Source organism: Stigmatopora argus, chromosome 23 (assembly GCF_051989625.1).
Source record: "Stigmatopora argus isolate UIUO_Sarg chromosome 23, RoL_Sarg_1.0, whole genome shotgun sequence".
NCBI classification, from domain to species: Eukaryota; Metazoa; Chordata; class Actinopteri; order Syngnathiformes; family Syngnathidae; genus Stigmatopora; species Stigmatopora argus.
Genome location: NC_135409.1, coordinates 7,743,186 through 7,756,895, shown reverse-complemented (window position 1 = coordinate 7,756,895; position 13,710 = coordinate 7,743,186). Strand labels below are relative to the sequence as shown.

The 13,710-nt window shown below is 51.4% G+C and overlaps 1 protein-coding gene and 1 long non-coding RNA gene across 11 annotated transcripts in view; both read right to left on the bottom strand.

Annotated features, from left to right (window-relative positions):
- LOC144068766 (uncharacterized) overlaps positions 1-13,710 on the bottom strand; it is a 227,688-nt gene that overhangs the window by 30,600 nt on the left and 183,378 nt on the right. The window lies entirely within an intron of this gene.
- lmo3 (LIM domain only 3) overlaps positions 1-13,710 on the bottom strand; it is a 68,065-nt gene that overhangs the window by 13,818 nt on the left and 40,537 nt on the right. For 3 of the 8 annotated variants that reach the window (XR_013298373.1, XR_013298374.1, XM_077594078.1), the window contains exons 1-2: positions 9,808-10,120; positions 7,438-7,651 (exon numbers count right to left, since the gene is read on the bottom strand). Coding sequence is in view for 6 of the 8 variants with exons in the window: in XM_077594078.1 (XP_077450204.1) it covers positions 7,438-7,651; positions 9,808-9,832 (239 nt within the window). In the remaining 2 variants the exon portion in view is untranslated. Of the gene's footprint in view, positions 1-7,437; positions 7,652-9,807; positions 10,129-10,987; positions 11,419-13,710 lie in introns of those variants that run through there. The other 5 variants (XM_077594079.1, XM_077594081.1, XM_077594080.1 and 2 more) reach the window with 3 other exon arrangements.

The following is a 13,710-nucleotide window of genomic DNA, read 5'->3' as shown; positions in this document are numbered from 1 at the left end:
CCTCAACGCTGCATCCATTACTTGACCCCCCTCACCCCGCCACCCAGAAACCAATAAACATCGGATCCCAATAATGAGTCTTTGAATTATTTTGGCCGAAAAGATTCTTCATTTTGACTGGCAAACGTCCCCAGATTCAAAGCGTCCGTCCTCGACAGTCCGACGCCGAGTCTGCGACTTCTATCGAGTGACGTCACGTTGTCTGTCGGGTGACCTAATGAAGTTGTTCCTTTCTCCGGCGAGCGACTTCTTTGTCGATGCGGCCCAGCCAAGGGCAAAGCGGCGTGTAGCATTAGAATTCTCCTCTTTCTTTCTTTCGGCATCCTCATGAATAAATCAGCCTGTTAAAATGGCCACATTTACATCTCATTTCACAGCGGCGTAGCGCGGCAACGGGGACCGACCGGCTCCACTCGGTTAAGCCCGGTGCGTCGTCTGCCGTACTGGCCGTCGACAAAGACCCCGACGCGGGGGGTGCCGTTATCGTGGAAGAAACGGCCGCCTGAAAAACACGGTATCGCGGCCTCAGAGCCGCATCAAAAACAGGGGATGGCGTCCCGAAAGAGGCCGCCGCCGAAACAAAAATGGGCCGATGAGACGTCGGGTTGCGGCGGGACGAGCGTTGGGCACGGGAGGGCGGGGCTTGGGGATATACAATAGTGTCTGGCAGTTCCGCTAGGCCGCCCACTAATTGGGAAGTCGCTCAGGGGTCTGGCAGTCCCGCTCCGAGCATTCAAATAACGTCCGTAAGTGGGGCCGACAGCGAGCGATCGGCAATTGGCAATGCTGTTTTCCAGCGTTCTGCCCCCGTCACCGCGCTTTGGCTGTTTTAGCGTCTCGGTGCCTTCCTCTGCCGGCGACCCTACTTCATCTCCATAAAGGCCTCATTAAGCAGGTCTGCCACACCAGGCGCACACGCCGCCGTGTCGACCGAGGCGCATTACCAAACTAATTGCCCGCAAACGCGCAACCACCCACCGGCGTAATGGGGCCGGACTCCCGCTCGCGTACTTCCTTTAACAAGGCCAGGCCGGGAGTCGAGGTCACCTCCGTCGTGCCGAACGTGGACTCGGACACCCGCTCGCGAAACGGGTCGACGGGTAAGGTTTTGCGGTGATTGGAAAATGCTCCGACGTGGGCGCCGGGGCGTACCGTGTGGGCTTGACCAAACGCACGGCCGTCAAACTAGATAAAAGTGGCCAAGTGTGCGGGGGAAAACGCTACGAGGAGAGGAAGGGAGAGGTAAAACGGCCAGGCTCTTATCATCCTTTTGCACACTGGCGAAACAGAGGGAGAAGCCAAACATACGGTGGTGGTGGCGGCGGCAACGGTGGTGGGCAGGCTAGGCTCCGGGCCTGCGACTGCTGCCATGAGCCCGATTTTCACCGAGTGGTTGGGGGGAAGGCACGGTTCGAGACTGGGAAGCTGCAATGGGGTCGAAACATCAACCTACTCCACAAAAGAAATTTAAATTGTAAAGAAAATGGCTCCTATCTGGTCTCAGTCCAAGCACACCTTTCTCAACAGATGCATCAATAATATCAAAGTACTTAAAAGGTCTAGGCCAGCAAACTGGTCATGGAGGGGCCGCTGTGGGTGCAGTTTTTTTCTTGCAACCGATCCAGCAAAGACACTTTGACCAATGCATAAAACAAGAAGCACCTGATTGCACTTGTAGGACACCAGATGGGTGAAAAGGTGTCCTCTGGATGGCTTGGGATGAAAAAAAAACAGTTTAGTGGAATAGTTTGGACATCCCTGGTTAAAACCAACACACACACACACACACACACACGACTCAATTGGCCTCCAAGCAATTGCTAAAGAATAGAAAATATTGAAAATATTTTCCCCGCATTCATCTCCGCTCTCCTTCAACTGGAACCTCACCTGCACTCTATTTATACGGCAGAAAGAAAGGTGAAAAAGGGGGAACGACGAGACGGGAGACGCCACCTAATCTGCAAAGGCCGTCCCCGGAGGAAAAGGGACATTAATCTATGCATGGAAATGACCTACGGCGCAGCCAGTAAAGAGGGGCCGGCAGAGGTCAAATGGCCGCCTAACTGCGCCCGAGTTTAATTAAAAAGACAAAGGGGTTGGGTGGTTTGGGAGCGGACGGCGGAGATTAGCGCCGTCCAATGAGAAGGCCGGCCGGGTCCCCCTTTCCCAGAAGGCCCGGCGCCGTCCTCTCGTCCCTTTGATGTGAATAGAGACCCTTTATGAGGGCCACATAAAGGTTAATCCGGAAGGAGAGCGCGTGGCGTGGTGGTGGCACGTGGGGGGGGGGGAAAGTTCCAATTTCCAGCCCTTATCGGCCAATCGACTCTTTGCGAATGAGAAAACCTTGAAAGAGCAAAAGTGGGACGTGCGGCGGCGGACGCGGCGGCTTCGGCGTGTTTAAAAACTTGATTTGCTTGAACGAATTGAACACAATGGGAGTCAATATTCATTACGGAGAGGTCCGCTGGCCGGGACGGGGTGGGCGATTGGGACGGCCGCGTGATTTACTATATTACAAAGTAACAGCAGATGATGGATGTGTTCAATTGCGCAAAGTAACTGACTCGATGAATTTTTCATTACCCCGCTTGATGTGTTTGGGACAGAGAATTAGATAAGGCCGTCGCCGCCGCCGCCGCCGCCGCCGCCGCCGTCGATGCAACTGAGCCGCGGGCCCGAGGGGAGCGCCGAGTGGGAACGGGCCGCTCTGGGATTTATTCCTTCCTTCCACGTGGAAGCCACCTCCTTCTATACAACGGGACTGGAATTGGACCACGCTATCAAATGTTAACAAATAAAGCATCTTCCACCCAAAGTCCTGCCAACGTAAAACAGTCGTTTGGACCCGCTCTTATTGGTACACAGTCGATTGGTCGCCGGTCTTTTGGGCGCCCCTTGTCGCGGTCAGGGCGACCAAAAGACTGGCGACCAATCAACCGCACCCGCTCTTTTTAGAGATGACTGCTAGCATATGGATTCGCAAGCGCAAAGTACCGTCGACGTCAGAACGTTGGACGCCAAAAAAAAGAAAAGAAAGCAAGCTCCGAGAGTTACATAGGTCTAGCGAGAATACGCGACGCCGGGAAATCAATAGAGCAACAATAACAAGACATAAAGGTGCGGGCGGCGCAAGCCGACCATTACAGTAAAGGCCGTGTTCGGCTCCAGCGAGCGCTCTATTCACCGGTGAGTAATCATCTCGCCGTCTAATCCGCCGACGGAGGATCTGAGGGGGGGAACTGCTGGAGGAAGCGCCCGCTTCCGGATGGATCAACTCTGTTCCACCACAACGGGAAGTAAAACCGAGCCAAGTGCCGAGCCGTCGGCAAAAGACCATCGCCGGACTACCAAAGAGTTTTTGGCGGTGGCTGAAAAAGAGCGAGTGGAAAACCCAAGGAGATTGTCTTAAATTTCCTCGGAGCGGGCGCACTTTATCGTGGGAGTTCTCCCGTCTCCTCTGTGACTTCCTGTCGTCAAGGAAGGCCGTGCTATCATCGGCGAGACAAAGACGGGGTGGGGAAAGGCGCTTCTCGTCACTCGGGTAAACCTTCCGTGACTTTTGGCCTCGGCCAATGGTTTTAAATGGGCGGTCTGACTTTAACGGCCCACGCCGTCCGTCTGTCAGATTCTCCTCTCCCGATGTGTGGGAGGAAGATGTCGGGCGCTTTTAAAAGCCCCGACGCAATACGGCGCTTTCGGGCCTTTTACGATCGGCCGTTAAAAAGGTATCAAGCTAATCGCTGGGATTGGCATTTTATTGCATCCCATCCTTGATCCCAAGCTCCCAAAACCTTGATTGACCTGGATTTGTTCTTGGAGTTAGCTTAGCGCCATCCCTTCAAATGTCAAGAAGTGAAGACGGTTGGCCGGCCGGGCTCCCCTATTTTAATATTGACAGTTGGAGCGGGCTTCCAGCACCTTAATTATTTCCACCGTCATCTCAAAGAGACTGGCTAATGATGCGCCAGCGCTAAAATGCTTCTAAACCCTCATGAATTCGGCTAACGGGAGATATCCCATAATGTGCCCGATTAGCATGGCTATTCCGGGCAAAGTGATTTAAGGCCACAAATCACTTTGGTCAACGTGTCCGACCGATGCGGTGGCCGGTACGACTACGCCGCTCGACTATTTTTCCGCCACGCTCAATTCTGCGGAGCCTAGCGCCGACGGTCGGGGCGATCCGGACCGTCTGAGGCAGGGGTCGGGAACCTTTTTGACAGAGAGAGCCATAAACAATTCATATTTTCTAATGTTATTTCTTGAGAGCCATTTTTGGAATTGAAAAGTAAAAATATAGGAGTGTGATTTTTTATTTTTTTTGTCATTTCATCACTTTTAACGTACAAAAAGTATCTGAATTCTTTTGACAACATTGTTATGCTGTGGCTAATAAATCAGTATCAATGATATCATGCATGCAGAAGAGTAATAAAAAACAAAATTATGATTAAAGTAGGGGTACAGGTAGTGTCGACACCGCAGTGACGCTCTTATTAGTGCGTTCGGGACTCACTTCTCTCACCAATGATTTCCATATTTTACCTCACAGGTTAGTGGAGAGCCATATGCCCCCATGGAAAGAGCCACATATGGCTCCTGAGCCATAGGTTCCCTACCCCTGGTCTGGGGCGTGCTCAACTGGCTTGGCGTACGTTACCTTTGCTAGAACGCCCCCCCTTCCCGGCCCCCGAGGAGAGAGAGAGAGAGCACCTCGGTACGAGGCTAGACATACAAGCGGCGGCCCGAGCGCTACAAGGTGAACTATTCCCCGCCAAGTGTTATTATTAATAACTGCCAGCGAGAGGGGTCACCCGAGACAACTCCTTGAAAAAGAACCCCGGGCCAGGCAAGTAGGACGCAGCTGGGTGCCTTGTAAAACAATACCAGCCCCCCTCCCTTACACACACAATACACACGCTGCTTAAAGAAAGAATAATGCGTAGGGGAGCGTGAGCAGGACGGCGCGGGCTCGATTCCAGGCGGTGAAAAATGAAGATGTCGCTCACCACCTGCTGCTTTTAAGCAAACTTTTGCATTCTCACCAAACAAAGCCATTTCCTTTTTCCACTAAAGCAGGGGTAGGGAACCTATGGCTCGGGAGCCATATGTGGCTCTTTTGATGGGTGTATATGGCTCTCCGCTAACCTGTGTGGTAAAATATGGGAACCGCTGGTGAGAGACCACCTAAGTCCCGAACGCACCAATGGGAGCGTCACGCCGGCACTGTGGCGGAAACACTATATCTAGCGCCTTTTTTAAACATAATTGTTCTTCATTAGACTCTTCTGCATGCATATTCTCATTGATTACCAACAGTGAAAAAATGGAAGGAGCCTTTTTTTTACTTTCAAAGTGGTAAAATGACTCATAAATGGACACATTTTCATGTATTTTTACTTTTAAATTCTGAGTACGGCTCTCATACCTGTCAACCTCTGCCGATAACTGCCCTTATAAATGATTATGATTCCCCTTACAAACCCCCCCAAAACCTTCCAAACACCGTACGACTCGTACGAGTCGTACGGTGTTTGGAAGGTTTTGGGGGGGGTTTGTAAGGGGAATCATAATCATTTATAAGGGCAGTTATCGGCAGAGGTTGACAGGTATGGGCTCTCAAGGAATAATGTTTGAAAATATGAATTGTTTATGGCTCTCTTCGTCAAAAAGGTTCCCGACCCCTGCACAAAAGCAAACGGAATCCCCATCGAGGCGGGTTCGTACCATTTTTTCGACGTGTCCGACGTTCCACCGGGTTTCTCCCGGTGGCTTATTAGTCTTCGGTGGGTTTATTTGAAAAGGCGGGCTCGAACGCGGAGTCAAACGCGGATGTTAGCGAGTAAACGGCGGCGGAATATCCCTTCCTTTTCTTATTAAAGCGATGACACATGTTCACGAGCGGGAATGTATCTAAATGAGATTTCCCGGCAGAATAGATGGCTTTGAGACGGGCTCAGCTTTTTTTCCCTCTTCAGCGCCTGTCAGTCTGCGGCGATAAAGGTTGACGCCGTGTCACAGTCACGCCCCATGCCGACACACAAATGCGTAATAAGCTTGATGGCAGATAGAAATATATATATATATAAAAAAGCTATTTTCCACTTTTTTTCTCCACGCATTTACAAGAAGGCGCTTGATTGTGTAGGAGAGGCACGATGAAAAAAAAAATTACACGACACCGTGTCGACATTTGGTTATCGCTTAGCTTTCCCCCCCCAAAAAATGAATAAATCCAGCGGTGTTGACTAGTGTGCGCATTTGCTTGCGTTCCCAATCTTAGTAAGACCACTGTAGAGGAAAATTGGAAGTTGGGGGAGAAAAAAAATGAATGAATACATAGATAAATGAAAAAAGCCTTTTCCTAGCGCCGCCTTTAAAATGGATGCCGGTCGGGAATTTACAGTTTTCCATTAACGGATGCCCGACAGCTTTTTTTTTTGGCCTCTCCTGGCCTCGGAGCCGGCGACGCTTCTCGGATTCGGCCGCGTTTTCCAGCGGGAACGCCTTCCACGCGCCGCCCCGATAGCGCGCCGAGCGGCATAAACAAAGCGCCGCTATTACCGGGACGACAAAAAAAAAAGGGCGCAAAGGGATCGTTGACGGCGACGTCGGGAGGAGCCGCAAATGGAGCCGGAGGAGATAATTCCCGTCATTTTGTTTGCATTTCAGGCGTCGCGTTTCTTTCTCTTCATTTTTATGGGGACTATTACTTGTCAGCTGCTTTTCGACCCCTGAAGAATTCTATTAACCCTTCTTATGTCAGGCTTAATAACACAGCCACCTGCTAAACAGAACAGGAGCGCCCGTTGTCAGGCTGGAAAAATGGACGTGTTGTGAAATGGTGATTTATTTGCCTGTTTTTTTTCTTCTTTTTTTTCTCCCCCTCGCTGACACGACGAGATAAACGCGAGTCCAAAGAATAAACAGAAAGAGCTTTTTATGAGCACGGTGGCGGGGGTCATGAATCTGTCTCCGGTCCCGATAACGTAAATCATTCAATTTTAAGGCGACGTTGGGACCGACCGACCGGTCAATGCGACGTGACGTGACCAAAAAAAAAAGTGGAACGTTTCCGGTCCATATCTCGGCCATCCCTCCGACTCCGACCCCGACCCCGAATCCGTTGCGTCACCTCCCAGATAGGGCGTAGCGCTTGACTTGCTAGCTTGGAGACTATTTTACTCACGCAAATTGACCAGTAGATGGCAGCGATCCAACAAGAGTGGCTGGGACAAAGCCTATTTCTACTTTTGATTTGGCAGTACTGCGTTGCGTATACTGTCCAATGAGGAAAGACGCACTTTGTGGAGTAGCACCACTAACAACTGTTGTATAATGACGCTAAAGGCTTTTGATTGGATAGCTGCCTCTAAAAAAATGTGGAAATCGCCCCCGTCCCCAGAATTAGAGGTGACTGACGTGGTCCCTTACCGTAAGTAGTCTCTCCGGCAGAGGATGAGGTTGGCTTTGGTGTAGAGCGTGGAGCCCACCTCGCCCAACCTGCAGTCGCAGCAGGCGCACTTGAGGCAGTCTTCGTGCCAGTACTTGTCCAGGGCTTTCAGCAGGTAGCGGTCCTTGATCTTCCGGTTGCAGCCGGCGCAGCCTTTTGGCTTCGTGTCCGGCTGGACGGAAAGCATTTGTATACCTGCGACACACAAAAAAAAAAAACATTGACGGATCAGCAAAGAACGGAAAACCACAGCCTTAGATTTTTTTTAAAGAGCATCTCCGGTTTTTAAACAGACCACCGAGTAACTCTGACTCTGAAATGGAGGAAGTTGTCATTGTTATTTCATTTTGACGGGGATAGACGTCCCATCCAACTGGACTGGGAGGCTTGCAATGGACAATCTTATCAAAATACACAAGGACAAATATGTCAACGTGACAAAGAGTGTTTTGTTGAAGGACATCCAAATGACCCAATGTGTTTTTCTTACGCGATGAAGGCCACAGAGAAAAAACAAACAAACAAACAAATGCGCACGCTCTGTTTTGAAGTCCTTTAAGCGCAACGCCAGGTGAAAATTGGACTTCTAAATGTGAAAATAACGAAGAGACAGAAAGTGAAACGCTTGAAATGTGATGAGGAGGAAAGAAAGCTCCAAAGAAAAGTTAAGGAGATATTTATCCGCCGTCACTTGGAGGAGCAAATTTCAAGTTTTCACCAAAGCTGGAAAGATGACAACGACGGCGCGTTTTGCTGACTTTTTTCTTCTTCTTCCCTCTTCTCCACATTTTTTTTTCAATGTCTTGACCTGCTCTGTATTTAAAGAGGCGTGGCCACAGACATTGTTTGGCCCCAGCGAGCGAGCGAGCGAGCCGGCTGGGGCCAGCGAGCCTTTGTTGCTCTACTGTGGGACTTGAAGAAGAGGTGGGGGCACCGGCCCGGAATGAGTGGTCTCCCACAATTCCCCAAGGAGAGGCACTGGCACCCCCCCCCCCCTTTTGTCCACTATTCAGCGCACACATGCCCCGTTCCTCACGTCGCTTTGAAATCCTCTTGATTACGGCTGTCCTTTTCCCTCCAGCTGGACTAGCGTTTTCCCAGCGAACATGGCCGCAAAGTCTTGGGGGGGCCTACTGGGGTGGCTGGATTGGAACCCGAAGCCGGCCGGTGGCGTTTGAGGGAGCTTTCCATGGGACTGGCCCACTTTCCCAGCGCAAATTCAGGAGGGAAGAAAAGAGAGGTGAATTGACATTGAAAGGGAAGTGCAATAGCAAAAGCGCAGTCTAATGATGCCGTCCATCCGTGTCAGGCTGCTTATGTTGGATTCCGCTCCAAAGTTTTTGTCATCCTTCCAATCGCTAGGCGTGGTGGACCAAAACGACGACACGCAGACACCACCTGAATGTTTTCCAGGACACTTTAATGCCAATCTATTCAAACACGGAAGTATAGGAGGTCTGGATTTTTGTTTTTGTTTTGTTTTGTTTTTTCCCCCTGACCAACACAATGGCAACCGCATCCTCCCCTTAGATAAGATAATGGTTTAGCTGTGTTCTGAGCCCAACGAGCAGCCTGGGTGGACTTTTGCCCATGTTCTGGCCCCCCAATCACATGCTAAAAATGGCTAAAAGTGACTTTTCTTTTGGGCCCTGTGTGTGAAAGGCACGCCGAGAGCTCAGCTCATTTGTTCCAGCGAGTGGCGGCTGTTGATTTGTTAATTGGCTGGATTTAGAGAAGGCAGGCGGGCAGGCGCGGGCTCCTCGCTTGCTCGCTCGCTCGCTCGCTCGCCCACGGTTCCTCAACGCCGCGCCTCTTCAGCCGCACTGATCCGTCCCGCGGCCTCGTTAACACTACAAAGTCCCCGCCGCCGCTCATTACCAAACCCAGAATGGGGGGTCGGATTGCCAATCAAGGAGAAGAACCACGCTCGGAATTTGGCTCAACGGGCTGAACAAAAGCGTCATTTTCCCATAAACTAAGGAGCTGGAGGAGGGTGGGGACTGGGACTGGGGTGGGGGGGTTCTGGTCACAGCTGCTCGCAGCTTTAATGCCGTCCGTCTATTGGATTTGCTCGTAGCCTCTCCGGCTCGGCGCCGCGCTTTCCCCGCGCTCAGACGTCGGCCCGAGACGAACCCCCCGCCCGCGCCCCGCGCCCCCGTAAACGTGAGCGCCACCTAAAGCTCCCCTCTATTTGCTGACATTTCGTCCGATCGCTTTAATTACCGTTGCCATGGCAGCCGAGTGCGGCCGTAACCTATCGGAGACGGCGTTGACGCCTGGCGGGGGAAGCGGTCGGGGGAGGGCGAGATCGGTCAAACGAGCCGGCGAAGAAAAAAAAAAAGCCTTCTTACCGAAACTTTTCTCCCTTTTCTGCATTTGTTGAGCCGCTTGGGCAGCATGCAAGCCGGTCCGGTCGAGCGGCTGCCTTTGTTTTATAGACACGCGCACGCAGATGCCAGCGAGAGAGAGGAGGGCAATCCGGCCGACGAGACGAGACGAGACGAGACGAGAGGATGGGAGGGAAGAAGAAGAAGAAAAAAAAAAACAACCTCAGACGCCTAAAAAAAAAAAAAAGGTTCCGATCGGCAAAACGTGGAAAGGAAGCAAAGGTCGTCGAGCGTGCCGTTAGCGCGCAGGTTTATGCCGCCAGAGTGTGGAGCCGCCGCGTGTGTGTGTGTATGTGTGTGTGTGAGCGAGCGAGTGAGGGAGAGAGAGAGAGGGAGGGAGGGAGGAGAGAGAGAGGAGGAGAGAGAGGAGTGAGTGAGGAAGAGAGCCAGGCCAGTGACAGTACGACAAAGAAGAGCTTTTCCTTCGCGTCGTCGCCGCCGCGTTGGTTGCGGGAAAGCTTTTTTGGAATCAAACCCGGGCTACAAGTGCTAGCTCAAGTTAGGAAGGGGAAAAAACACACACACACATAAGCACCCTCTTTTTTTTGGTACTGGCGAGCGTGTCCCCAAATTGCTGTGCATGTCTCGTAACGTCCGCGGAAGCGTTTCTCATTCCCGTTTGAACGTCCGCTCGTCAAGTACGGCCCACTCGAATAACTTCACACATATTTCATGGTCTCGAAAATTCAGCCGCTCGGATTTGAGGCTCCCCACGATAATGAGATGGCTCATAAAACGCTCTCCGCGCGCCATTATGACTGATGAGATGCATTAAAGCTGACAGGGGTATTACCTGGCCGTAATTAGGTTTTGTCATGGATTGAATTATTTCAAGGCGGCCTATCTCGGTAATCATGCAATTTGCCGCCGTCGCCGCCGCCACCGCCACCGCCGCCGCCACCGCCACCCTCTCTCCCTCCCCGCGGCGGACGCCCTCTGCAACTCCCACCCACCCGCTTTTCACTCAAACGATTTGCGTGGATGGATGAGGAAAGTCTTTTTCATTTTTTTTTCTCTCTGGCATTTTACGCACAGACAAAAAAAAAAGGAGTCAAAATGAAGAAAATCTCGGCACGGGAACGGACGGCGGCGGGTGAGCGCTTTTGTCAAAGCGGCGAGTGAAAAGGGAGCAAAAGTGTCAAACCTTGAGGTCCGAGCGCGGGAACTTGCAAATCCAAGGTGCTATCTGCTGGCCAGCGGCACAAGTTCTCCCGTAAGTTCCCCCGGATCTTCTCGGCGCCTCGACGGGGCTTCCTCTGCGAGTGGAGCCGGCCCGGCCGGCGCTCTCCTATTTAAAGCCCTCCGCCAGGTCCCCAGTCATTCGACGGCGGCGGTGGCGGTGGCGGCGGCGTCGGCACACTCCAGCTCATCCAAGAAGCTGACAAGCAGCGTTAGGGAAGGCAGCGCATGTTGCTCTAATGGACCTCATTAAGCTCTACTTACAGATGTTCTCTTAACATAATTGATCTGCAGCGAGTTGAGAGGACGGCAACCCTATTCCCCAGCCCCCAATTATGGGCCGGTAATTAGATCCCCAACCTCCACTTCTCCACATTCACCCTCCTTACATTCCGAAATATCAAAGTATCTCTTTCTCTCAAAGCGCCGACACCCCCAACCTAGAACAAACCCTCCCCTCCCCTCCCTCCTCTCTCCCCCCTCCCCTCTTCACCACCTCACCTTCAACTTCAGTCTCCTCCCACCAGCTTTACTATTGACAGTCAGATGTGCTAACCTTTTGTAGTGGAAGCCACACTTACTCGGGCTGACAGTGCTCGCTCACTTGTCTCTCTGCCCGTTGGGAGTCCGTTTGAGTGACACAGGAAGTTGGGGGGGAGGGAGGGGGGAGAAAAAAACTTTGCATGAAGGCTTGTAATGATAATATCTGGCTAGGGAGAAAATCCCCCCTCCGCCCCCCACCACAGACACACATCATCATGTCTTTTATCTTAAATAATTCCTCTGATGGCAAATTTGAAAGCAGTGACTGGGTGCCTCACTCAAGAATAGAATGGTGATGGTGCCTGAGCCTTTTTTTTTGTCATGCCAATCAGCGCTAGGCTAATTAGCCACTGGACTAAAAGGAAAAATCACCAGGGAAATGCTAATGTCGCAAAGCGGGGTCGGAGAGCGACGGAAGGGAAAAGACGGTGCTACGTAGCCACGTTACTTACGGGGAGCTAAAAGTCCACTCGAGTGGTTTCAAAGGAAAATTGTTCCCATGATTGTGCGAGGGAAGCATTTGATTCTTTCAATTTTTGGGCGTATTTTGCGCATTTGTTTTGAACTCGAGCACCGACCGAAACGACGCCGGCATCTTCCGTTTGGCTCCAAAAGCTCATTTACTTTTCAGCGGGACACATCGCCATGGTAACCCGTGTGGTGGAACCAACCTGCTCCACGGCGGTTAAGACACCGACTGACATTTTTTTCCCCCCGTCGCCGATCACACGGACGGCCGCGTATGAAGTCGGGTGGGGAGAAAAAAAAATAAAAACCAGCACGATGATGATGATGATGTGATAACACATCAGTCGGACTCGCCGTCTTCTAATCGCTTTTGTGGGAAAGGTCAACATGCTATTGCGTATCCACTTTCAGGCATATTTCCGGCACCGTTGGACACGTCCATGTAAAAGAAGAGACGGATGGCATTTTCTTTCAGCTCGACTGGGAAGCGTGATTAGAAATGTGCTTTGCATCCCGAGAATTCCAGCCTCAAGTGGAGGCACCGTTCTTGACGTGGAAAGGACGGAAGCGTGTTCATCAAAGTCTTCAAAAGCGCAGGATTTGTCATCGCATGTCAGCTCTTCCCACAAATAATATTTTCAGGAGCCCTTAATGCCGAGAACACATTATCCATCGATCGCAACCGGTCGCCGCCATTTCCTTTGGCGAACGGCTCGGTCCGTGATGACGGCCCGCGTTCCAAAAGCCCACGGCTCCGACGGCGGAGCGTCGTATACTTGGGCGCCAATCAATCGGCCTTAATCCAAAACCAATTTGCCGCGCCCGAAGAGGAAAATATCTTTTAATCTCTGGCCGCCAATCCCTGATTGCAGTCAGTTGACAGTCAAAGCGTGCCGGCCGGAAGATTGGATTTGCGCTGCGCACGGGACAGGAATTTTCGGAAGTCTTCTCCGCAATCCTGGAAAACGCTGTGTGCGGTCGATTGGTCGCCGGTCTTTTGGTCGCCCCGACCGCGACAACGGGCGACCAAAAGACTGGCGACCAAAAGACCGAGGACCAAAAGACCGGCGACAAAACAAGGTAAAACAACACGGTCTACGCATCAATAAAAGCCAACAATGGCCATGAGCAGTTTCACTGAGCCGACGTGTGAGTCTATAAGAAGAGTTTGTATGTACATGCGTTGTCCCTTTAAGAAGCAACGTCCGTCAGGGTCTTAGCAAGTTCTCCAATAAAAAAACAATAAAAGTCCGGGAAATGTGGAGCTTTTCTTTAGCCTAATAATGACTAGGGCATTAAGTATGACTAAATAGTCATTCGCAGTTTGTATTTAGGGAATTTGAGCAACCATTTAAATGGTAATTATCAATAATCTTCCGGGCGACCAAAAGACCAACGACCACTCGACCGTGTACCGGAAAACGCTGCCACAAAAGACAGAGGTCGAGATTTAGCCAGACTGGGCGGGAGTGCTCAAACTCCAAAATCTACATTTCAAGGAGCTAACCTTCCACCATCTCCCCATCTCGGGGGTCAACACCAAATCCTACTCTGGGGCGATCCACCAATCCTACCACGAGCCTCCCCTAGCTAGGCCAACAACTGAGGAAAAAAAAGTCCCATTTTGCAATCATTTGCGATTCCATCGGCAGCTTTACGGAGAATCACGTATTAAAA